The sequence below is a fragment of the Trachypithecus francoisi genome, unplaced genomic scaffold, assembly GCF_009764315.1.
Source record: "Trachypithecus francoisi isolate TF-2019V2 unplaced genomic scaffold, Tfra_2.0 Lachesis_group5, whole genome shotgun sequence".
Classification (NCBI taxonomy): Eukaryota; Metazoa; Chordata; class Mammalia; order Primates; family Cercopithecidae; genus Trachypithecus; species Trachypithecus francoisi.
This window is the reverse complement of record NW_022681470.1, coordinates 109,392,893-109,417,854: the sequence shown is the minus strand read 5'-3', so window position 1 is coordinate 109,417,854 and position 24,962 is coordinate 109,392,893. Positions and strand designations below refer to the sequence as shown.

Below are 24,962 nucleotides of genomic sequence, written 5' to 3'. Positions count from 1 at the left end.
CACCCCCCGCTTTAACAGCTCCTGGGTTCCTCCCAAGCTTCCTTTACTTCCCCAGACACCTGCATGGGGTGGCAGGGCAAGAGGTGAGGCATTAGTTACCTGTGTGAACCTGGCCCTATTTCAAATAAGACCTGCCTCGGTTTGCAAAGAAATCTCAGGAAAGGCGTCTCAGGGCCCCTTGTGCAAGCAGCAGGCTCAGGAATTCCTTGACTCCCATCCAAACCTCCCCCCAGCCCCTTCTTGGCCTTTCTCTCTGCTCATTACCATCCACACCACCTCCCACCCACCGGGAAAAAGAGAAGGTCATCGCCAAAGGGGCCCAGGGAAGGGGAGCCTTCTGGAGGATAGAGCAGGGCGGGGTAAGAGCTGTTTACCCACACCCCAGCTCCCCTTAGCTCATCTCCCCTCCCATCCAAGGGCCAGCAAAAATTCAAAATCATTCAGCCACGCATAGCTGAGAACAGAGTGAAGAGAAATCTTAACTCTGCCCCACAAGAGAGCAGAGCATAAGGTGATATCAAGGGTGAGAGTGGACCCTTCTTCTTTGGTCACCCACTTTTGAAAGGACAGAAGGAGGCTCTAGTGCCACTATGAGGAAGAGGTCAGACCCGACTCTGCTGGCTGGGTGGAAGCTGTCCTGCTGGAGGCCCCAGGTAATCTGGCAGCCTTGAGGGGACCTGGGATTCTTCCTCAGGTCTCTGCTGATACAGTTCACCATGTCTGCAGCACGCACCCTTGAACCTCAGCAGAGCCTAGTGTGCCACCAGCAGTTATATTATATTTCCATGAAAATGCCTTGGGCGTAATGCCTTTTGCTCCTTGTTATTTAGGATACCCTGGCCAGTGTTGGGCACACAGCAGGTGCTCAGTAAGTGCTGACTTGACTCCATGCAGGGTTCTACAGACCAGAACTTAACTCTCAGATCAGTGACTCCTCCCTCTGGCTCCCAGAACTGAGAGTGACAGTGTGGAATAAAATGAAGATGCAGGTCAGGAGCTAGCTTGAGCCTCTGGCCTTGACCCTCTGCCTGGCAGCCCCACAACAGGCCTTTGCGTGAGGAGCTGAGCTCTCCAGTAGTGTCTAGGACCTTGAGACTGGAAGTTTATTTTGAGATTTGAAGCTCCAAAGAGGCAGATCCCAGAAAACCTCTTCTCTGGCTCCATATTTGTTCTCTAGTTAAGTGGTTGAGTGCAGCTCTTGCAGTCAGCTGGCTCCTGCAGCCTGGGATTCCTCTTGGGGAGCGGGGGACTCAGAGGAGAGGGGACGAAGAAGCAGAAGGAGCCAAGCCCCAGCCTAGGTTGTCCACTCTGGGGGCAGAGGTGACTTGTAAACCTTAGAGAGAAATCTAGTCCCCTCACCCACTTCCTTCCCTCTCAGAGCTGCTGATGTTTCTGGCCACCCCCTGCCCCTGCCCCCCACCACCCTTCAGCTCAGAAACATGCTTTTAGTTTTTTTTTAAATTTTTTTTTTTTTTTTTTTTTTTTTTTGAGACGGAGTCTCGCTCTGTCGCCCAGGCTGGAGTGCTGTGGCCGGATCTCGGCTCACTGCAAGCTCCGCCTCCCGGGTTCACGCCATTCTCCTGCCTCAGCCTCCCGAGCAGCTGGGACTACAGGCGCCCACCACCTCGCCCGGCTAGTTTTTTGTATTTTTTTTTTAGTAGAGACGGGGTTTCACCGTGTTAGCCAGGATGGTCTCGATCTCCTGACCTCGTGATCCACCCGTCTCGGCCTCCCAAAGTGCTGGGATTACAGGCTTGAGCCACCGCGCCCGGCCTTAAATTTCTATTTATTTATTTTGAGACAGGGTCTCACTCTGTTGCCCAGGATGGAGTGCAGTGGTGCATTCATGCCTCACTGCAGCCTTGACTTCCTGGGAGTAAACTATCCTGTTGCCTCAGTCTCTCAAGTAGCTGGGACCACAGGTGTGTGTGACCACACCTGGCTAATTAAAAAATTTTGGGGGGTCTCACCGTGTTGAACAGGCTAGTCTCTAACTCCTGTGCTCCAGCCATCCTCCCATCTCAGCCTCCCAATGTGCTGGGATTATAGGCGTAAGTCACCAAGTCTGGGCCTCAAAAACATGCTTTAATACTTGAGCATCTATGTTGTGCCAAGACACAGTCCCACTTGACTATAAAGACAGCTCAAGCCAAAGAAGGGGCCCCTGAAGTGATTTGGGGGCTCATGTGGGCGAGTCCACTCTAGGTTAGGGCTGATGTGATCATATTCAGCCAACTTTCTCTCTCCCCGCGCTTCCCACCAACCCCAGGCCCATATGTAGAAATAAACACAGGGCCAGAGTCACACCCAGGTCTAAACACACAGGGGAGTCTGGGAGAGGCTGCTGGAGCTCCAAGACTGCCCTGTGTAGGGATGGGGCCGGGCTGGGAGGAGGTGAAAGAGTGGTCCAAGGAAAGGGGCCCAGCCAAGAATGAGCCTGGGCTCATTCCTCTCCCACCTGCCTCTCTCAGGAAAACTAGGCACAGTGTCTGTGCCTTTCTAAGGAAATAGCCGGTCCAACTGGAGCCCGCCTGACAAAAAGAAAGGGAGAGAAGGGGAAGAAAACAAGTTAGTTGGTCGGTCACAAAGGATATAGTCCCAGTTTCTGTGCCAGGAAGTCGGCCCTGAGAGGTCTCTGTATTCAGTCCACTCCAACTCCCATCCAGCTCCAGCCCAGCCCCTACTTTCCACCCAAGTGGGGAGCACTGCCTCCCATTCATGACTTGGAGCACCTCAGGGACTCATCTGAATTCTCTTCCTCCGTGGCGCACTCTGCTGCAGCTGGATGGCCTTCTCGATAGCCCTCGTACACCAGCCCACTCCTGCCTTTGGGTCCCTGTACCAACTCTGCACTCGGCTTGGGATGCTCTTCACCAGGAAGCTGCCTCGCTCATTTCCTCACCTCCTTCAAATCTCTGCTTGAATGTCACCTTAATGAGGCCTACCCTGATCATCCTAGTTGCAACTGTAACCATCCCCTTGACTGTGCTCTCTTTACCACTGCACTTACTACTTTCTAACATGCTCTGTTTTACTTCTGATGTTTATTGTTTATGGTCTATCCTCCTGCAATAGAATGCAAACTCCATGAGGGCATAGATTGTTCACCAATGTGCCCCTAATGCCTAGCACAGTCCTGGCATGTGATAGGAAATGAGTATTTGTTGAATTAATGAATGCACTCAGCACCTTACCACAGAAAGTGGAGGTAAAGGAGTGTCACTGTAGGTTGGGGAAAGGAAGGAAGTGCTTGCAGCCCCTTCCCGCTCTGCCCGCCTGGCCATCACTCACAGAAGATGGGGCTGCGGCGTGAGGGGCGCTAGGACCAGGAGGCGGTGGGAGATAGGATAAAAGTTCCTCTGAAACCATCTCCACTATCTCTGTCTCTGAGATGTCTGCCTGTGTAGGGATGGGGCCGGGCAGGGAGGAGGTAAAAGAGTGGTCCAAGGAAAGGGGCCCAACCAATAATGAGCCTGGGCTCATTCCTCTCCCACCTGCCCCTCTCAGGAAAACTTTAGGTTCCTCTGAACCTAAGTCAGCTGCACCCCATCTGCTTACACTGGGGAGGCACCTCTAACACCACCACCACCCCCAACCCCCAGCCAAGGACTGACAGTGAATTTGGGGTTGGGGAGCATCGGCAGTTACTAGTTAGTTGTTTACACCAGGACTTTAAAATCACATGAGGAGGCAGGAAAGACACCTGCGAGGTGGGAGAAACTGAGGCTGAAGAAGGGACTGGAGCGGGACCCCAGGTGAACTCTCAACTCTCGAAGTTGGAAGGCCCAGGATTTTAAAAAGAAGTTTAGTTCTAAGGGCCACTGTGCCTGCAGGGGCCGTACCTGCTATCCTGGGAGGTTTGAGGGTTGGGGTAGTGGGGAGAGGAGAGTCACTTACGGCGGACTGCACCTCCCCACCCCTTCCCGATTTACCACGCCCCCAGGCGATCTGCGGGCGGAGGGAGGGTGAGGGAGCAGTGGGGAGGAGGCAGAATGGGAAGGCGAAGGAGGGAAAAAGCTCCAGGGCTTCCACCCTCTCGGCAGGACCCCCACCCTGGCCTCTGGTGCGGGAAAACCTCCCAGCTGTTTCTGATTCTTTCATACTCTCAGCCCCGCCCGAGAGGGTGGAGGACCGAGGCACAGAGGGGGAGCGGGGAGAGACTGAGCTCCGCCGAGCCCGGCTGTAAGGGGCGGGGAGTCCGCAGGTGCCCCCTTAACGTCGGCAGTCGATTCCCGGTCCGTAAAGAAAAGCACCGGGCCGCGCAGGCCGGGCAGGCAGGAGCCAGGTCTAAACGTGATGCGTTGGGGGTGGGGGGTGCAGTGGGTCGGAAGAAGCAGGGCGATGAGCTCTAGCTGAAAGCATCCCCTGCCCGAAGCCGACTGCCCACCGCGCCCCTGTAGGCAGTGTTGAAAAGGTAGTCAAGACCCCCAACTCCCGGTGGCAGGGACTCCACCCATTTCACAGAAGCGCAAGGATGGAGGAAATGAGTGCATCCTCCGTGCTCAGCGCCAGTGTCACTGTAGGTTGGGGACAGGAGGGAAGTGCCCGCATCCCCTTCCCGCTCCGCCAGCTTGGCCGTCACCCACAGAAGTGGGTCTGCCGATTGAACGGCGCTAGGACCCGGTGGCGCGGTGTCGGCAGGGACTGGGCGCTCCGGGCGCAGGAGGGAGCCGCGGCGCCCCGTCGCAGCGCGCGGGAGCAGGTGGGGGAGCGGTGCGGTGGCGCGCTGGAGCCCCGAGGGGCGGAGGCGGCCGCTACACCTAGGGTGCCGCGGAGCGCCCCGGGGTTGGCGCGGGCGGAGCCGCCCTAAGGGCCGCGCGTGTCCCCGGCCTCGGCCCCGCCCCGCCCCGTCCAATGAGAGCCCGCGGCCGAAGGGGCTGTCCGCACACTAGGCCCGCAGCTCCCTTCTGCGCCGCAGACCCCCTGACATCGCACGCGGTGCTCAGGCAGCGGGCCCCAGACCCCGGGTTCGGCGCGCCGTCGTCGGCTTCCGGACACTGCAACTTGCGCCCCTCTCTGGGACCCTGCTCCCGGGCTCTGGACCCCAGGTGACCCTAGGTCCCCAGCCGCCGGCGAACCCCATGGCCCCCCAGGGGGATGAGGTAGGAGCAGCGTGAGTACCCCTAGAAGGTGCCCCGTCCACGCCCCCCCGGGCTGCGCGGCGGGAGTCTTCGGGGAGCTATGCTGAGACCGGGTGGTGCGGAGGAAGCTGCGCAGCTCCCGCTTCGGCGCGCCCGCGCCCCGGTCCCTGTGCCCTCGCCTGCGGTCCCCGACGGCTCCCGGGCTTCGGCCCGCCTAGGTCTTGCCTGCCTTCTGCTCCTGCTGCTGCTGACGCTGCCGGCCCGCGTAGACACGTCCTGGTGGTAAGTGGGGCTCTTAGGCTGGGCGGGAGAGGCGCTTGATAGGAGGGGCCCGGAGGCGCCTGGAGGGACTGGCTGCTCACTGGACCAGGCTGTCGCTTCGACGGAGTTGGAGAACATTCGGGCAGGACTGTCACTGAAATCTGAAGTCCCGGGGTGGCGGGAGGGTGAGGCGCCGCGTCTTACACGCCTGGTGAGAAAGGCGTGGGGCATTCGGAGCCAGGACGCCCGGTGGTCGCGGCTCTTTAGGCCTCCATGGGCTGTACCTCCTCTATTTCAGCTCAAGCTCCTTAGGGCAGAAGCTACCTTCCGAGTTTCCCTCAGGGTGAGTTCAAGGAACCAATGACCTTCCAGGGGCTGCAAAAGCTTCGCCAAGGCCCCAAACGTCTGAGGTCGCCCTCTTAGAGGTGGAGAAAGGGGCAGCTCGCTAGTCTAGCCCACCCATACCACAGGAAGGCTTTGGTGAGGCAGCGGCACCCAGCCGAGGCTTAGAAATGGAATCGAGGCAAAATTTACCCCATTAACTCCCACAATTAAAACAAAATGCATGGGTTTGCATTATCTAGGCATTTGTCTTCGGCCACCGTTTTGAGGATGTCACTTGGAAAATCTGTCTCCTTCCCTTCTTCCTATTCTTTCCTATCTCCCACCTCTCCCCTCCAAGAGCCAGAGGGCTGCGGAGTCCAAAGGTACTAAGAGAACCCCTCCCCAGATTTCTTGCAGGCCCTAGACTCCAGATACTTCACAAGAGGGCAGATGAGGCAAAAAGGCATTACAGATCCACTGGATGTCTGGTGTCTGCTCTTTTTAGAATCCTCCCTGCCCACTATTCCTTGGATGGCACTCATCACCTTCCCGTAGGAGAAGGAGCTGCTTTCTCTTCTTCCCCACCCTGGGGAGAGGGCAAGGCAGGGAGAGTTGAACCTAGAAAAGACTCAGTCTTTCCTCTTCACCCCGCAATCAAACTGGCCTGTTGGACCAGACCAGGCTATTGCCCCTCTCCACCACGCAGTGCCCCCCTTCCTTTCCTTACTCCGTTCTTCTTCCCGTGTAAGCCCCCCTCCCCCAAGTGTGGTCTCTTCTCCCCTTGCACCCTGTGGCTTGTCTCCTCTTGACTTGGAATCTTGGCTGAAGGGTGAGGGGTAGCTGGCCGAGGGGCCGCCAGCTTGGGCTGCAGATTCCTATCATTTCAAGATGCGTCTCTCCTCATCCCAACCCCCACTCCCTGTTTTCCTGTTTCAGAAAAATCTCTCTTTTGGATTTTTTTTTTTTAAATCTCTGCAGTGTTGGGGAAGGCTGGGGGGGGGGGTTCTGGATGGGGGAACAGAGAGGCCTATATCTTACATCTGGCTTGAAACATTCTTTTAGAAAGGGAAAGGGGAGAAGGGGGATGAGAAAAACCTTTCAAAGTTTTGAGTGAGATCAAAGCCACCTTTTGCCTTCATGAGCTTGGTCTGGCTGGGGACTTGGCATCTTTAGGGTCTTTGTTGAGATAACATGAAGTGACCACTGCCCATCTTTATCTGGCCCAGATGGCAGTTTGCTTTTTGGGACTCTTGATTGCTTCTTACCAGTTTGGGATGTAGTCTTGGGGACCAATTGGTGTTTGGGTGAGGAAGTGTCACTCTGGTAATTTCAGCATCCTGGCAGTGGTTCCTAAAGACCCAAATGAGGGTTTTCCTAGTCCCCATTTTGTACCCTTGACTACTCTCTCTCCCTTTTCCTTTCTCCCTCTACTACCCTCCCCTGATGTGGTTCATATTAAAGATTCTGGAAAAATTTCCTGGGTGAAAGAGCTAGGGAGGGAGGGAGGTGACACACAGAGTGACTTAGCAGCGCCTGTGAAAAGGAGGAAGGCTGCAACAGGGCCAGGTTGGGAAGTGCGTACAGAGGTCATTTCAGCCTCCTTGCTCTACACCTGTCATAGTTACAGGCCCAGATGCCTGCCTCAGTGATCACCACTTGTGGGATAAGGTGAAAAGCTACCTTCTAAAGGCAGGCTAAGCCCCCAAGCTTTTCTCTTAGGAAAAAACCAGCAAGACTGATGTTCTGTACAACCCCTGGAAGAGAAATGCCTGTTGACTTTGGTACGTCCATGTTCCACTCTGGAGCAGAAGGCCATCATTTTCACCAGTTAATAGTTGGATTTTTCTTATAGCTTGAGATTCTTCCCGTTACTCTCTAACCACTGCCCTCCCTCTATCTATCCTAAACAGACCAAGAAATAGGGGGGTTCCGGCATGGGCTTTCCTATTCCATTTTGCATTCTGTAGGGTGTTGGATGTAGGGAATCACGAGAACAGGATTGTGTTCATAGGCTCACAAAGGGAGAGAAACACAAAGTGGTGTCATATTGTTAGCATTACTGTTACCAACAGCAGTTGCTTTTAATAAGCCCTTACTGAGCTTCAGGCACTATGGCCAAAAACACCTTATGAGCATGATCTTTGTCAATCTGAAATAATCCAGTGAGATAAGTTCTGTAATTATCATCCTTATTTCACAAATGAAAGTGAGGCATTAAGAGCAGATTCATGGAGGCTAATAGTGTTATCCCTTTGTTCAAAGTCCTATATGTGGTGGGCTGAACCATGTACACTAGGGGCTGTACACGAAAGGAGGAAAGAAAAAAAAAGTGGATCCTTGGCCCATTTGTGTCTTTATTATACAAACATAAAACATCTGCAGATAGGCTGGCAACTGTTGACAAGTAAAGCTGTGATGGAAATGGGAGTCTATGGCTGACTAGAGGGAGAAGGGAGTTGGGGATAAATCAGAACAGTTAGGTGTTTATTATAGTGATTGCATACCTACTATGTGTCAGGCACTGTTCTCAGTCCTGGGGATATTGAAGTGAACAAAACTGACAAAAATCCCTGCCTTTGTGGAGCAGTGCATCCAAACCATGTGGGGATCTTGGTGAAATGCAGATTCTGATACGGTAGGCCTTGGGTGGGGCGTGAGTGTGTGCGTTTCTAACAGATCCCCAGATGATACAGATACTGCTGTTCTGGGGACCACGCTTTGAGTAGCAAGGGGTGAGAGTAGTGTGTGCTTCACTCTGTCAAATGAAGGGATGTGAATTGTCCAAAAGCAGGTGAAGAGAGGCATTCTGGGGCAGGAAGCTGGGAAGGAAGTGAAGAACTTCCAGAAGGAAAAAACAAAGCTAGCGTCGGGGCATCTAACACTCTCCCAGACCATGAGGTGGGAGATGCCTTAAATGTCTTTGTATCGCTAACATCTGAGCTCAGTGCTTGGCACATGGTAGGCATTTTGCAGTCTGGTGTTGAACTGAGAGGAAGATGGGGTTAGCCTCTAGGCTCAGCTTTACTGGAGGCCTCCTACACTAACTACAAGGGGCTGACTACTGGAGAGCAAGCAAGCGCCTTGCTCTGTGGCGTCTTGAGGCCGTGACATAGTGGAGTAAGGGTGGTGATAGAGACACTTAATTATCTTCCCATCTTAGATACTGAACAGATGTTCCCACACTCAGTGAGGATGTAATAAAAAGGACCTATGTGGGCTGCAGCAGAATAGACTTAAGTCAGACCACAAGAAGGACTTTTTGCCTGAGTTTGGCCTGCCCCACTCCAGACTGTCTCACGAGGGCTGGGTTATTGGTCTGTCATTCCCATCCAACCCTCCTCACCCAAGCCCCAGTAAAAAAAAAAAAAAAAAAAAACCACCCATTGCCTAGAGCAGTACTTGGGCTGAATTAGGGAAGCTGAATAGTGGTGAGACAGGGACAAGCTCCAACTCCAACGGTCTTGATTCTCCAAACAAAGCACCACAGCAGTGGGTGTAACTCTGGGCTGTGCGTCAGGCAGCCCTTTCCGGCCTGGCCCTGTCTGGGGTGTTTATTTTGTTTGTTCCTGGAAGCTGTTGCCCTGATGGACAGTACTGGGGACGCTGATTCCATGGGATTTGTTAGGGGAGGGCCAGCCCTCTCACCCCTTCCCCGGGACAGATGGGCCCCATCAGCCCTGCTGAGTTCCCGAAGAGGCAAGCATCAGCCCTCCTTCTGTTTGTTTGAGTTGGTGTCACCAGTGGTGATCCAGTCTGTGGGTGAGGGCCGGCTGTGGGAATGCGGGGGGGTGGTAAGGGGGGACACAGAGCCCAGGGCAGTCTAGCTTTTCCCCTCCCCACACCAGCTGCCCTCCCTTCTCCTCACCCACTTCTAGGCCCATTTTGGGGCCGTTCCCAAACCACAGGCTCATTCATAGCTCAAACCAAGTCTTTTCTGTCTGCAGTAGCAATTGCTCTCCATGGCCCCCACCTGTTCAAAAAGGGGAGGGAGGGCAGCCCTTTGATGCGTTCTGGACAGGAGAATAGAAAGTTCCCAGCAAATCAAGGAAGGTGCTATGGGGTTAAAGGGAGAGAAAGAGAATGAGGATGGAGCTGGGCTGTTGAGCTGAAGGAAGTGGGCGAATGGGTCAGATCTCATTTGGTGGCCTTTTGGGGAAAATGGGTGATATACTCCTGTTTTCTCTCTGAAATATTCTTCCTGAGGCTTGTGGTGGGATCCAGGGTCAAAACTGAGTGAAGAGAAAATATTGCCTTGAGAAACAATAATGACTCCAGCAAACCACCTATTCTTTAGTAGCCCATCTCAATTGACCTTCTTCTAATTGTTCATATTGGACAGACTGGAGACTGGAGTGTGGGGAGAGTCACCCTCTTACTTATCTTGGCCTTTGGCTTCCCACTGCAAACAGCCCGTGCAGTTCCATCCAGGTTGGGGAAGATGGTTTTAAAGGTTCATTAGTTAAGAAAGGCCCTGGGGCCTGGAAATAAAGGGTTTGAGGAGGAGAGTAGAGGGTGGGATCTTCCTCCCTAGACCTCACAATTGGGAATGAGGATTTTTTTTTAGCTCCACGGGTCTGACTAGAGCTGTAAACATTACTCAAATTGCTCACTATGTCTCTTCCCACGAGCCCCTCCCTGTCACCATCCCCCTGCTGTCAAACCGTATCTTCGTGGACCAGCCATGCAGGACACCCCTGTTAATGGGAGCATAAGAGTGTTGTCTCAGACCCTTATTTTGTTTATGTTTCCATGAAGCTCTTAATGTTTATTAAATAAACAGACAATGCGTTTGTGTGACATGCCCACAGCTTCTGTGTATGTGACACATGCCTAGCCTGTGTTCTGGGAGTGTGTGTCACTTTGGCCTTTGGCTGGGGAACTGGTGATGGTGGGAGGCCACTCAATTGCTCTCTCTGCAACTGTATAACTATTAATACTTCTTCGGAACTGTGGGAAATGGTTCTACTCATCAGCTTTATGGAATGTGGGTTAGGGAGAGGGGACAGAATCTCTTCAAGGTCTGGATGCTAAACGTACCCCTTCCTTATCCCTTCCAATGCAGAAAAAGGGCTGGGATGTTCTGACAGGGCCCTCTCCACCTTGCAGGTACATTGGGGCACTGGGGGCACGAGTGATCTGTGACAATATCCCTGGTTTGGTGAGCCGGCAGCGGCAGCTGTGCCAGCGTTACCCAGACATCATGCGTTCAGTGGGCGAGGGTGCCCGAGAATGGATCCGAGAGTGTCAGCACCAATTCCGCCACCACCGCTGGAACTGTACCACCCTGGACCGGGACCACACTGTCTTTGGCCGTGTCATGCTCAGAAGTAGGGGCCTCTTCCATTCTGTGTCAACTCCTTCTGTTTCTGTGCTGGGGGTGGTGAGTGGGAAGGGTAGGCAAGATCTCCCCTCTCCTCTCCCACACACTGTTTCATAATCAGAGGAAGAATTGTGGGCAGAGCCCAGGATATAATTGGGAACAGACTCTTAGCACCTTAGATTTGTAGACAGGGGCTCCTCTAAATCCTAGTGCTCTGGGACAAGACCAAGGTAAAACATTCCCTAGAACCTCCATCTTTCTCCCTCATTTTCCTTGTCCTCTCCAATCCCCAGCTTGGGAGGCTACCATGTACTGTAAGGCTGAGGTCTACCATAGGGCCTCTGTTCTTAACACCACCATCACTATCGTCACCCCAACACTCCCAGCACTACAGTAATGGGAACAAGAGATAAACAGAAAGGTGATATGTAAATATTTGGAGAGTCAGTGGCTTGGCCTCAGCTCAGCAAAAAAGATAAATAGAGCTAGACAGTAAACTAGGAGAAAGGGAACAAGATGGGAATCTGGAGGTGTCAGGCATACAGGGGTGATCATTCATCAGTCTCCAAGAGCAGGGAGGGAGAGCAAGCAGGCAAGGGAAGGTAGCATGGATCTCTAAACAGGCTGACCCCTGGGCTGGGGTCTCCATTGTGGGGGAACTGTCCAGCAGAGTGGGCCTGAAAAGGCCTGGAATGTGGACTAAGGCAGGCTTAGCTGAGCCAGGGCTGGCACTCAGTGGGAGGGGATGATTCACCAGGAGACTTTTCAATGGATGGACACAGGGAATTTGGCAGGAAACAAGAGTATAGGTCAGCTCAGAAGGTCAGATATACAAAGAAGTGGATAGAGAGTAGTGAAGGCTGAGGGGTAGAGGTCAGATACTCTGGGGAATGCTCTTGGAAATGAAAGGCACCTTGAATAAAGGGGGTGTAGGGGTGACTCTGCGAAAGAAAAGGAGGGAAGAGGTTTCAGAGTCAGAGGTTGTATGGGCTGAAGAAGGGGACAGACATGGGCCTCCTTCCTGAAGCACACCTCTACAATTCTCTCTCTAGGTAGCCGAGAAGCAGCTTTTGTATATGCCATCTCATCAGCAGGGGTAGTCCATGCTATTACTCGTGCCTGTAGCCAGGGTGAACTGAGTGTGTGCAGCTGTGACCCCTACACCCGTGGCCGACACCATGACCAGCGTGGGGACTTTGACTGGGGTGGCTGCAGTGACAACATCCATTATGGTGTCCGTTTTGCCAAGGCCTTCGTGGATGCCAAGGAGAAGAGGCTTAAGGATGCCCGGGCCCTCATGAACTTACATAATAACCGTTGTGGTCGCACGGTCAGTACTCATGTCTGTGTAAGTACACTCATATTTGCTGGGGGTGACCAGTATGTGTGACTATGGACTAAATAAATGTGAAAGTGGAAGAGCTGAAGGCTTCTGGGTCACTTCCAAAAGCCCCAACATCCAGGGACAGGAGCACTAAATGCAAGGGAGATTGGGAATGCCTAGGGTCAACCAGGTGCCTGAAGAGTCTTCACACAGGTGGGAAGTAGGAAAAGGTGGAGAAAAGAAGTAACTTTTTAAGAAGGGAAAGAACTGCTTTCATAAAGACTGAGAGGATAAGAGGTTGTTCTAGTCAATTCCCTGGTATTTGAACACCTTCTATGTGCCTAGTACTATGCCGGAAAATGGCATACTACTAAAGTAGAAGGCATGGTACCTGGCATTCTAAAATGTGAAAAGTAGAGGATATGCAAGCAAACTGTTATCGTGAACAGAATCCTGTGGCTCTAAAGTTCAGTGGGCTGTCATGAAAAGGAAAGCACTGTTGGTCCAGGAAGATTTACTGGAAAAAGAGTTTCTTGAACTCGATCGGGAAGCATGGGTGGGATCTGATGTGGGAGAGAACAACCAAGAGCTCAATCAGCCAGCCAGGGCCAGGTCCAGCCTATCTCAGAGCACTCATCCTTTTGACCCTAGAGATGACTAAAATGTGCCCTGACCAGCTACCTCTCCCTTAACTGCCTTCCCCCCTCTCCAGGCTGTGCGGCGGTTTCTGAAGCTGGAGTGTAAGTGCCATGGCGTGAGTGGTTCCTGTACTCTGCGCACCTGCTGGCGTGCGCTCTCAGATTTCCGCCGCACAGGTGATTACCTGCGGCGGCGCTATGATGGGGCTGTGCAGGTGATGGCCACGCAGGATGGTGCCAACTTCACCGCAGCCCGCCAAGGCTATCGCCGTGCCACCCGGACTGATCTTGTCTACTTTGACAACTCCCCAGATTACTGTGTCTTGGACAAGGCTGCAGGTGAGTAAGGAAGGCAGGCAGGGACATGGAGTCCCAGTTCTTAGTGCAGGCACTCCTGGTTAATCATGGTCTGTTCAGTCTCAGGAGTTAGGGAAGGGGGTGCTGTGGGAGGAGGCAGTTTCCTCCCCACATGAACACCTGCTCATGAGATTGCTGACTTATGCCTCAGTCCACCAGGCCCAGTGCTGCCCAAGTAGAGAGGAGGTCACTCAGCTCCTTGGGGCCTGAGGTCATGCATCACTCCTTTGTATCCCAACATCTGGGATACAGTGGGCATTATTCAGGGAATGTTTAATTTAGTTACCTGTTTTCAGTTTTAAGCAATGTGTGGGCTACACAGAAACATAAGATGCAGCCCTAACCCTTTGGCTGTTTGCAATCTACTTAAAGAAATGAGACATAATGGGTAGACAAATGCAAAGAGAGTTGATTGGAGAAATCAGTAAAAGTTTATTTGAAAATGTAGGGAAAAAAAAGAAACTGTAGAAATTTTTTTTTTTTTTTTTTTTTTTTTTGGAGACGGAGTCTCGTTCTGTCGCCCAGGCTGGAGTGCAGTGGCCGGATCTCAGCTCACTGCAAGCTCTGCCTCCCGGGTTTACGCCATTCTCCTGCCTCAGCCTCCCGAGTAGCTGGGACTACAGGCGCCCGCCATCTCGCCCGGCTAGTTTTTTGTATTTTTTAGTAGAGACGGGGTTTCACTGTGTTAGCCAGGATGGTCTCGATCTCCTGACCTCGTGATCCGCCCGTCTCGACCTCCCAAAGTGCTGGGATTACAGGCTTGAGCCACCACGCCCGGCCGAAACTGTAGAATTTAAGCTGCTCCTTGAAGCATAGGGAGTGTCTGGATAGCTTGAGAGAAGAGTGGGCAATTTCTTATCAGAGTAGTAGGTGGGAAAACACATGACCTGTTCCAGGGACAGAGAACAGACCAATCTGCTGGGTAAAAGTTCCCTGTAAGGGAGATTATAGCTAGAAAGATGTACTTGAAAGTTTTTATCCAGTGTCCTGCCATTGAAGATTCTGAAACAGAGCTGAAAAAGAAACGAAGGAGAGATCCCTACCAAAGGCAGGTAAAGCTGCAAATGGTTGTTTTTCAGTCTGTTCGAGGTATTTGTGGTGGGATTCTTGGAGGTGCTGGAAGGTGATATGGTTTTTCCCCAAGGAAATGAAAGTTACCATCCTGGCTCACATTTTGGGTTCAGATAACTTAAACTAGGAACATGCAATGCAGCAGAACTCTTCTCCTCTGGTTATTGTCATGGGGCTCCCAGGCTCTTTTCTACAGGCTCAGCAGTCAGGACTTGGGTGAAATGGAGCCAAAAAACCTCAGTTATCTTCGGTACTGTTTTCTCCCATCACTGTCATTCCTGGAAGAGTCAAGTGGCTTGGAGTAAAACTGGGCACAGAAACAGGAAGGGGCTCTATGCAATTAATGAAGAAAGTAGTCTGTATACCTTGTAGGGTGCTAGAAGAAAAAAAGTTGGAGTCCTCCTGATTTTCCCAGTGATTTCCTGCCACTAAGTATAGTTCCCTCCCAGTTGGTCTAATTCAGAGGGTTACTCTCTGGATACCTAGAAATAATTCCATAATATCTGAGGTGTAAGCCTACCCTGCCATACTGAAAATACACCTTTAGGGAAGGAACTTTGGAGTTAGGAGGGAGGATAAGTCAAATGTGTGTTGGTTTTTCTCAGAGGCATAAAATTAGGCCTCCTAAAACCCAAAGTGGGGCCTGGAATTAAAAGAATATAAGTCATCCCAGAAAGAATATGGAGCCAGGAATTCCCTCCAAAGCAGTAGAGTCCAATTGAAGTTTCTGTGGTGATAGAAATGTTTTCCTATCTGTGTTGTCCAATACAGTAGCAACTAGCCACATGTGATTACTGAGTACTTGGAATATAACTAGTGTGACTGAGGAGCTAAATTTTTTAGTTTACTTAATTTTCATTAATTTAGATGTAAAAGACCATATGTGACTAGTGGCTGCTACCCTGGACAGCACAGCTCCACAGTGTAGAAGGGGTTTTTGGTGCCCAAGAGGACTTAAGACCCAGCCCTTGGAGTTAGGAGACTAACATATACAGTAGACCTAGTCAGCCCACATTCCAGAGCAGTGGTCTCCTAACATTCTGAATCCTTTACTCCTATCATTAAAACAATTTGAGCATATATCTCCATTATATGTATATTTATTTATATCTGTGTTCCACTATATGAATATGTATGTTAGAAAACATACATCAATATTTTAAATTGATGAGATAAAAAAAACATAGAAGTTCTAGCATTTTCCTCCCCTATCCCAGTGGCATGTGGAGACTAATGCTGTAGAAATCAGTTAATCTATTCTCCATTTTGAACCTAGGCTAGTTACTTTCCCATCTCTGGATGCTTATTAACCATGGAAAAGGTTGGAGTAGATGCTCTGATGGGCCCAACTCATCCAAAAGTCTATTGATTTTATGATCTGTTGGCAGGATTTCTTTTGCTAAAATCAGTCAGAATGAGGTTCTAAGCATTCCCTATGCATGGGGAAAACATGATCCCTATCCTAGAGTTTCCACTGTAAGGGGAAGGGATAATGCTTAGGGATAATAATAATAATAATAATAATACAAGGGATATTACTTAGGAATATGCCTGCAGCCAGTCATGGTAATCAGTTCACCTCTTCAGATGAACAGAGATTATATTTAACAATCTATTATTGTGCTTATTTTCATATGAGAAACTAAGTTAATGTTTCATTTTGACTAAATCACACAACTAAGAGTGGTAGAACTGGGAATTGAATCCAGACAATATGATGTCAGAGCCCATGCTTTTTTTTTTTTGGAGACAGAGTTTCACTGTCACCTAGGCTAGAATGCAGTGGTACAATCTCGGCTCACTGCAGCCTCAACCTCCCAGCCTCAAGTGTTACTCCCACCTCAGCCTCCTGAGTAGCTGGGACTATAGGCTCATGCCCATGGCACCTGGCTAATTTTTTAAATTTTTGTAGAGGCAGGGCTTGCTATGTTTCCCAGGCTGGTCTTGAACTCCTGGACTCAAGCATTCCTCCTGCCTCGGACTTCCAAAGTGCTGGGATTACAGGCATGAGTGAGCCACTGTGCCCAGCCCAAAAAAGCGATTCTTTATGTCTTCCTTCTGAGAATGAGGGTAAGGGTATCCAGGGCAGCTGAAGAGATAACTTTGTTCTCACTCCCTCTCTTCCCCAACCCAGGTTCCCTAGGCACTGCAGGCCGTGTCTGCAGCAAGACATCAAAAGGAACAGACGGTTGTGAAATCATGTGCTGTGGCCGAGGGTATGACACAACTCGAGTCACCCGTGTTACCCAGTGTGAGTGCAAATTCCACTGGTGCTGTGCTGTACGGTGCAAGGAATGCAGAAATACTGTGGATGTCCATACTTGCAAGGCCCCCAAGACGGCAGAGTGGCTGGACCAGACCTGAACACAGATACCTCACTCATCCCTCCAATTCAAGCCTCTCAACTCAAAAGCACAAGATCCTTGCATGCACACCTTCCTCCACCCTCCACTCTGGGCTGCTACAGCTTCTATTTAAGGATGTAGAGAGTAATCCATAGGGACCGTGGTGTCCTGGCTGGTTCCTTAGCCCTGGGAAGGAGTTGTCAGGGGATATAAGAAACTGAGCAAGCTCCCTGATTTCCCACTCTGGAGATTTGAAGGGAGAGTAGAAGAGATAGAGGGTCTTTAGAGTGAAATGAGTTGCACTAAAGTATGTAGTTCAGGCTCCTTTTTTCTTTCCTTTGCACCAGCTTCCTGATACTTCCTTGGTGTGCAAGAGGAAGGGTACCTGTAGAGAGCTTCTTTTTGTTTCTACCTGGCCAAAGTTAGATGGGACAAAGATGAATGACATGCCCATTCTCTGAAGTCAGTTTGAGCAGAACTACCTGGTACCCCAAAAGAAAATCTTAGGCTACCACATTCTATTATTGAGAGCCTGAGATGTTAGCCATAGTGGACAAGGTTCCATTCACATGCTCATATGTTTATAAACTGCTGTGTTTTGTAGAAGAAAAAGAATCATAACTATACAAATACACATTCATTCTGTCTTTTTCTCTCTACCATTCTCAACCTATATTGGACAGCACTGCCTCTTTTGCTTACTTGCTGCCTGTTCAAACTGAGGTGGAATGCAGTGGTTCCCATGCTTAACAGATCATTAGAACACCCTAGAACACTCCTAGGATAGAGTAATATAGTAAGTCTGGCCAGGCCTTGTTTTTTTTTTTTTCCATGCATTACTCTGTAGGTTAGCCAGATTTGGGGAAACACAGAGTAAAAGATAGGCAACTCATGGATGGTGGGAGAGCAGGAAAGCAGGTCTGATCTCAAGGGCCCACATGAGGCATAAGTACATATTAGGAAGGTAGGGATCTCTGGCTTTGGTAATTCTTTATGAGAGGATCCTAGTCTTTGAAGCTGGGAGCAGGAGTCAGTGGCTACAGTGGGAAGGAGTGCTATGGGTGGGGGCCAAAATGATACACAGAAGGCAGCCTTCCTCCATTTACTCAACAAATCTTTATTTAGTGACTCTCCAAGTCCTGGTGATTATTATTGTTCAGTCCACATTCGGCTTAAATAGAGGAGGGTTTCTTCTATGCTATTACCCATTGCCTAACTAGGTTTGCAATAGTGGAATCTCCAGAGATAGCAGGCTTAGTAAGCTGGAGGGTAGGACATGAAGTCCCCAAAACCTTGATGTCCTATTTTTATGTGATTTGGGCAGTGGTTATTTTTTGCCTGTTGATATCTTAAAGCAGCAGAGTGGTATAGAAATTTGCAGTTATGACAGACCTGGGTTAAAAATCACAGCTGTGCCACTTGCTTTTGATATTTTGAGCAAGGTAGCTAAATTTTCTGAGCTTCTATTTTCCCATCTGTAAAATGAGGATATGTACCTGTTCTTTTTTTCTTTTTATTTCTTTCTTTCTTTTTTTTTTTTTTCTTTTAGAGATAGGGTCTCACTTTGTTGCCCAGGCTGGAGTGCACTAGCATGATCATGGCTCACTACAGCCTCAAATTCCCAAACTCAAGCAATCCTCTCACCTCAGCCTCCCCATTAGCTGGGACTACAGGGACATGCCATCATGTCCAGCTAATTTAAACACAGTTATCAGAGATGGAGCTATTTTGCCCAGGCTGGTCTTGAATTCTTGGTCTCAAGCAATCCTCCCACTGCAGCCTTCCAAAGTGCTGGGCATATAAGCACAAGCCACTGTGCCCAGCTGTCAGATACTGAGTTTTAATTATGCCCCAAACTCCAGCCCACAGATCCTCTTCACCAAAGCTCCTGGCTGGTCTAGCCCATCATGACTTCTCTAGGAACAGTCCTTCTTTAGGACTATAAAGTATTAATAAAAGTCTGTAGATTAAGGGGCCTGCATAAAGAATTCTGGATATAGGCCCCTGTCTTTCCCAAGTTCCTCTCCAACATCCCTTGGGGTCCTCATATGTTTTTGAAGCAGCTTTACTCTGCACAGGCAGCAGGAGGCTGGGGGAGCCATAGCTCTGGGCCACGGGGGCAGATTTATTTGGATGATAGGACTAATATTTGTGTAACCTGCTGAGACCTGTGTGGGAGAGTTTAGGGTGGTTTTTCTTTTGGTGAGGGGATTTGCTCCGGTTTCACATCCATTAACACAAAACATGAGCTAGTTAGGGCCCTTGTGGTCTGCGGTAAGGGGATGCCTGTGGAGAAATGGGCCTGAGTGAGTCAGGCCAAGAGAATGTCTTCCTTCAGAGTGGAGTCAACTGGATAACTGATGAGCCAATGGTGGGATTAAGGAGGGGGAAATGGGAGGGGAAGAGAAGAGCTGACATCTTGAGGAAAGCTTTGGGGTAGTGGAGAGGTAAGGGGGTCATGGTTAGTCTGAACTCAACAACAGGGCTGAATGAATTTACCAGAGGAGGCTGCCTTATATTATATGCCAAGCTGCTGGGGAAAGACTCAGGTCCTAGCCAGCCCCTGTTCTCACAAGAACATGCAGGTTACCACATAAACAATGGCATAGGCCTTCCATGGGAAGTCAACCTGACTTAAATCTACCTATGCCCTATTATCTATTTTTTGGTTTTTGGTTCTCACTCCTGTGGAAGGGAATGGGCCTCTTCTGGCATCTCATGCTACTCTGTGCTTTTCCTGGGGCTCCAAATTCTAGCTCATAAAGATGCAAGTTTTGCAATTTCCTATAAATGGTTAAGAAAAGAGCAAGCTGTCCAGAGAGTGAGAAGTTTGAAAAGCAAGGTGGATGAGAGAAATGGTGTCCATTTGAGCCCCACTACAGAGGTTATGTGGCCCCAAAAAGGAATGATGGCAAAGCAATTAATTTTTCCTCTTAGTTCTTAGCTTGCTTCTGCATTCTGATTGGCTTTAGACAACTGGCATTTAGTCTGGCATTACACAAACAGACACTAATTTATTTGGAACAGGCAGCAAAATGAGAACTTTATTTGGTGCAGTCAGGGCTCCATTTAGTTCCCTCACTGCTTCTAATCACCACTTCTCAACCAGCCCTCTATTTGATAGAGGTCTGTCCCTCAGATCAGCAATGTCTTAGCCCGTCTCCTCTCTTCCATTCCTTCCTGTTGATACTCATTTCTTCTAACTTTTAATAAGCGTTTAGGTATAATACATTACAGTAAGTGCTATTTAGATACAAACTTAAAAGATACTATATATTTTAAGGATTTAAGAATCCTTTAGAGAAGGCACATGACTGAAGTACCTCAGCTGCACAGCCTGTAGCCAGTTTTTTATGTAAAAGTAAGAATGCCAGCCTTAACCTAGCCCTGCAGATAAAAGCTAACTTTTATTATTACCAGCCCTGAATAATGGCAGTAATCCACACTCTTCCTTAGAGTGATGCTGTAAAAATAAAATCAAGGGCTTCAGATTAAAAAAAAAAAAAAAAAAAACAAACATTGCCTGGCCCTGAGGGTCTGTCTGCAAAACTTCTTGTAGATCTAACTTCTGAACACTCACTGCTTCATTTCTATTCCTTCCTGTTGCAGGGAGTAATTTCTTCTCCTTTCTCTCACTTCCCTTATCAAGAACACCAACCACTAAGTCTTTGCCAAATTCTCAGACCCACTCAGGACACGAGTCTCTACATGGCTTAATAGAAGAGAGATAATTAGGATTTTTTTTCCTCAGTCTTTCTGAGGTTTTTATTTAAATGCACTCAGTGGTCATAGGGCAGAAGCTCAAGCTAGCTGGGGCGAAGGGAGGACGCCAGGGAGAGTATGTTTCTCATCCCTGGGAGGCATTCAGCCTAGCTCCTGCAGCCAAATTACAGCACCAGAGAACAATGTGATGCATTCCTGGGCAGGTCGGTGGGACCCTGGGCGCCTGGGCCTTGTGGAGAGAGGTGCCAGACACAGAGCTCTCCGTAAGCAATCCTGCAGAGCCGCCCCCTGGGTGCAGAAATGAAATACGGGAAAGCTTCACATTACACAGAGACCTGTAGCTCACACCTGGTTATTGATGGCCTTGGTGGAGGCCTCTGCCCCGACCCTCCACTTGGGAACTGCCTGCTACTACGGGGGTTGGGCATCTTTGAAGCAATGTTGGAAAACAAGAAAGAGATGGTTCCTTTTCACTCTTTGCCCTCCCTGTCAGCCTGAGCACAACCATGAGGTTACACACACACACACACACGTGTACATATATAGACACATACAGAACTTCTCTCAGGCTGCATAGGAGTTTTGCTCATCCTCCTCTCCCCAACAATTAAAAAAAAAAAAGCAATTAGATTTTGATCCAGTAATTCAAAAAGGATACCAGTAGGGTCTAGCTGTAATCAAGGAATATCTACAAAGTTACATTACCAACCTGCAGGCAACTCTTTGGTTTGGGGACCAGAACTCCTCTGGTGGGTGGTTGGGGGAAGGATGCAGAAAGGGCATGGTGAGGAGAGAGTGGTGAAGAATTACCACCAAAGCAGAGTGGCTGAGACTGTACACATTCACAAGGCTGGTTCATGCTGGAGACAGTGAGATGTGCACCCAATGTGCTGAGAATGATGGGACAGTCTCCTATGACTGCATGAGGTATAACTGCCAAGCCTACTGCTTATGACCTGTGGTTGTTTTAAACTCTTAACTGGGTTAGAAAACTGGATAGCTGGGCCGGGCGCGGTGGCTCAAGCCTGTAATCCCAGCACTTTGGGAGGCCGAGACGGGTGGATCACGAGGTCAGGAGATCGAGACCATCCTGGCTAACACGGTGAAACCCCGTCTCTACTAAAAAGTACAAAAAATTAGCCGGGCGAGATGGCGGGCGCCTGTAGTCCCAGCTGCTCGGGAGGCTGAGGCAGGAGAATGGCCTAAACCCAGGAGGCGGAGCTTGCAGTGATCTGAGATCGCGCCACTGCACTCCAGCCTGGGTGACAGAGCGAGACTCCGTCTCAAAAAAAAAAAAAAAGAAAACTGGATAGCTTTGGATTCCAGGGATGACCTCCGTAAGAGAGAAGCACTGGAAAAGACCAAGTGGTGGCTTTATTAGGGTAAATATATCACAGTTGCTACAGTGAATTGAGCTTTCTCAGAAGCTATTATTTTCTTTGGGTGATTGGCAGGTATAGGGCAATAGCCAGTGGGCTGTATGCCTGTCCCTGACCTCAAAGGTAAAGGGATAGAAAAGAGAGGAGTTTACAAACTCATTTTCCCACTTCCCACTCATGGCTTATATTATCTCTGAGCATCTTTGTGGCTATTCCTCATTTACTTAAGATGTTTTAGTCATTCTGGATTTGCAAATGCAAGGCAAGCATTCTCTCATTGGCCCCCTAACTGTTACCTATCCTGGCTTAAAATTTTCCTTTACTCACTTCCATTCTACGGGTATATGGATGGAGCAGCTGGACATTAGAGTTCTTTCTCTTTGACCAAAGGAGCCAAAATGTGGTGACTTGACTTCAACCCCAACAGCTCCTGTAAGCAGCCCTGGCCAAACAGAAAGGCTAAGCTGAATGAAGAAAAAAGGAAGACAATTTCATCTACAGTTGTCCTTTTTGACAGCTTCCAAGCTGGGGTTTCCCCAGGAATAACAATAATGTTCATAAGAAGCTTTTTCATATACAGAATGCTTTAGCATATACGTAATCCTCACAACAACCCTGTGAGGTAGGGATTACTGTCACTTTACAGATGCTGTTCAGAAGAATTTGGTGATTGGTCCAAGGTCAAATGAACTGCGTGGCTCAGCCAGAACTCAAACCTAGGTCTTCTGACTTCAAATCTTGTGTATTCTCCTCAAAGCCTGAGGATGCCCAGGGTTGGGGGCGCCAGAGTCCCAGCATCTTCAAAACAGAAATTGATACAAAATGTTCAAGCCTTATAGGAGCCCCAGGACTGCCAGGAGAGTATATCTGAGCACAGTTTACAAAGGAACAGCCTAGGCCCTCCTGAACCTTATCAACCAATGGCTCTTTTGCCATTTCTGCCACTATTACCACCGGTACCATGTGACCACTATACAAAGTATTCCACATTTAAAGAACTCTGGCTCCTAATTCTATTCCTTTTTTCCCCTTCAGATTAACATTAAAATTTTGTTTTATCTAGTCCTTTGGAAATTATGCTAAGTGTATAGACACAGTAGAAGCAGTCATGACAGAAAATTATTAAGGCTTTGGGCTTTGAAAGTATGTGTTAGAGGCTGGGCACGGCGGCTCACGCTTGTAATCCCAGCACTTCGGGAGGCCGAGTGGGCGGATCACGAGGTCAGGAAATCAAGACCATCCTGGCTAACATGGTGAAACCCCGTCTCTATTAAAAATACAAAAAAATTAGCCGGGCATGGTGGCAGGCGCCTGTAGTCCCAGCTATTCAGGAGGCTGAGGCAGGAGAATGGTGTGAATCCGGGAAGTGGAGCTTGTAGTGAGCTGAGATCGCGCCACTGCACTCCAGCCTGGATGACAGAGCAAGACTCCGTCTCAAAAAAAAAAAAAGTATGTATTAGAATTTTCTTTGAGATTTCACTCCTTTTAAAAATGCTATCAACTCCTGGGTTAGGAAAGCAAGATCAGGGAATAAGTGTCCTAAGAAACTCCCATGCCAAGCCAGATAGATGCCTACCCATGGCCTGGTAAAGGTCCTGGGATCTCAAGCTGATGCAAGCAACTTGTGTACACCAAGGCAAGGGGTCTCAATCCTGCAGAGAAACCCCTGTGAGATGAGGCAGACAGCAGATTTTCACTTGATCAAACACTTGCTGCTCTCAACCTCTCTTTGTTCTCCCATCCAAAATTTGGACCTCTGTTTAGGTGCAAGACAGTGAGTAAGAGCAGCTCCAAAAGATGATGTATGCAAGGGGAACTCTTCTGTTCAATCCTGGAATGTTTTCTGTTAGAGACAGCGTAGGCTACCTATCCCACTCCTGCACCCCAACTGTTAAGACAGAAGGGAAAAGTACAATGTTCATCAGTCATACACCTGGGATGCTGCAGCTCCCTGACCTGGGCCCCTGCTTGAGCTAGGGGAAGAACACCTCATGAAAACAGTCTACCTATAGTCAGGACTTCCCCAAAGCAGACTTTACTTTTTGGTCCATCGATCTTGGCTCTCACTGTTCTCCCTGCTTCCCACCCCCAACTGCCTCTGCATGTGGGCTCAGAAGTCATCATCTAAAGAATTCCATTGCTCACCTCCTGCATAGCAGCACAGCCCCATGAGGCCACACACCAGATGGAGGGGATAAAAGTACGAGGTCATGGCTTCTAGCAAGAGGCTTTTTCTTAAACTAACCCTGACTCCTGGAAAAGAGGCAGAGCAGGAGAGTGTTGAATGAGCTGCTGTTGACAGCAGCTTCATAGGTCTTGTGTATAAAGGAAGGACAAAGCTAATTTGGCTTTCTGTGGAAATTTACCTACTCCCATTTTCAGGTCTACTCCTGGTCTCACATCTACTTCTTGAAGGTGTCCAAGTAGAATGCAGAGATTGTCAAACTAGAGGGTTAACTCCTTCCCAATTGTAGGGATCTATTCAGCAGGCTGCCACACACATGCTGAGGTGGAGGCCAACCCTGAACACATGCGCTGCTTCTTTAGGAATGTAACCATGAAGTAAAAGGAAACAGTAAGGAAGGTGAACTGGAACTCTGGGGAAACTGAAAAGGTCATCGATAGGCCTTCAAAATATTTGTGTGTAATAAGTAGACACAGGCTGGAGGAAGATGATCATTCCTAGAATAATTATGCTTATTGGGTGACAATATACAGAAGCAACAATTACAAGAAAATGAAACAGTTTAATGGACTAGGAAGCAGAAGTCTGAGAATAAAGGAATTAGGTTAATGAGATTAATCAGAGATGGCATTCCACAGGAGGTGACTTTTGAGTTGAATTTTTAAAAGATAGCTTTATGTGTTTTATGAACTGATTGAGGGCAGTCAGAAGAAGGCATTCTAAATCGAAGGAACTGGTATGTGCTGAAACTTAGAAGCAGGAATGTATAAGCAATATATAAGGAATTTCAAGCAAGTACACATTATATACACTGGGGAATACAGAGAAATCAGAATGCTGAGATCAGGGCTTAAATAATGTGAGGTGACTGTGTGCACCTAGACTGTCAAATGGTTCAGCATCCCCTATAGAGCCACATAGTATCTTGATTTATGTCAGTAAACATCAGGGCAC

General features: G+C 49.2%; 2 protein-coding genes across 2 annotated transcripts in view; one reads left to right on the top strand and one right to left on the bottom strand.

Annotated features, from left to right (window-relative positions):
• Window positions 1–4,639: 4,639 nt before the first annotated feature.
• On the top strand, window positions 4,640–17,521 carry WNT2B (Wnt family member 2B). Its single transcript, XM_033200084.1, has 5 exons — window positions 4,640–5,363; window positions 10,773–10,993; window positions 12,039–12,316; window positions 13,023–13,287; window positions 16,511–17,521. The coding sequence occupies exons 1-5, from the start codon at window positions 5,182–5,184 to the stop codon at window positions 16,738–16,740; spliced, it is 1,176 nt and encodes a 391-aa protein (XP_033055975.1). The 5' UTR covers window positions 4,640–5,181; the 3' UTR covers window positions 16,741–17,521.
• A 4,278-nt stretch (window positions 17,522–21,799) lies between these two features.
• Window positions 21,800–24,962, bottom strand: part of ST7L (suppression of tumorigenicity 7 like) — a 98,908-nt gene continuing 95,745 nt past the window's right edge. Inside the window, 1 exon segment of the mRNA XM_033200083.1 lies at window positions 21,800–24,962. Coding sequence (XP_033055974.1) covers window positions 24,954–24,962 — 9 coding nt within the window. The 3' untranslated portion in view covers window positions 21,800–24,953.

What these genes read in the sequence shown, in the direction of transcription:
- WNT2B (XM_033200084.1), top strand. Translation starts at nt 5,182, where the DNA reads ATGCTGAGACCGGGTGGTGCGGAGGAAGCTGCGCAGCTCCCGCTTCGG. An exon ending in TGGCCGTGTCATGCTCAGAA is followed by an intron (nt 10,994 to 12,038) that starts GTAGGGGCCTCT and finishes TTCTCTCTCTAG; the next exon opens with GTAGCCGAGAAGCAGCTTTT. An exon ending in ATAACCGTTGTGGTCGCACG is followed by an intron (nt 12,317 to 13,022) that starts GTCAGTACTCAT and finishes CCCCCTCTCCAG; the next exon opens with GCTGTGCGGCGGTTTCTGAA.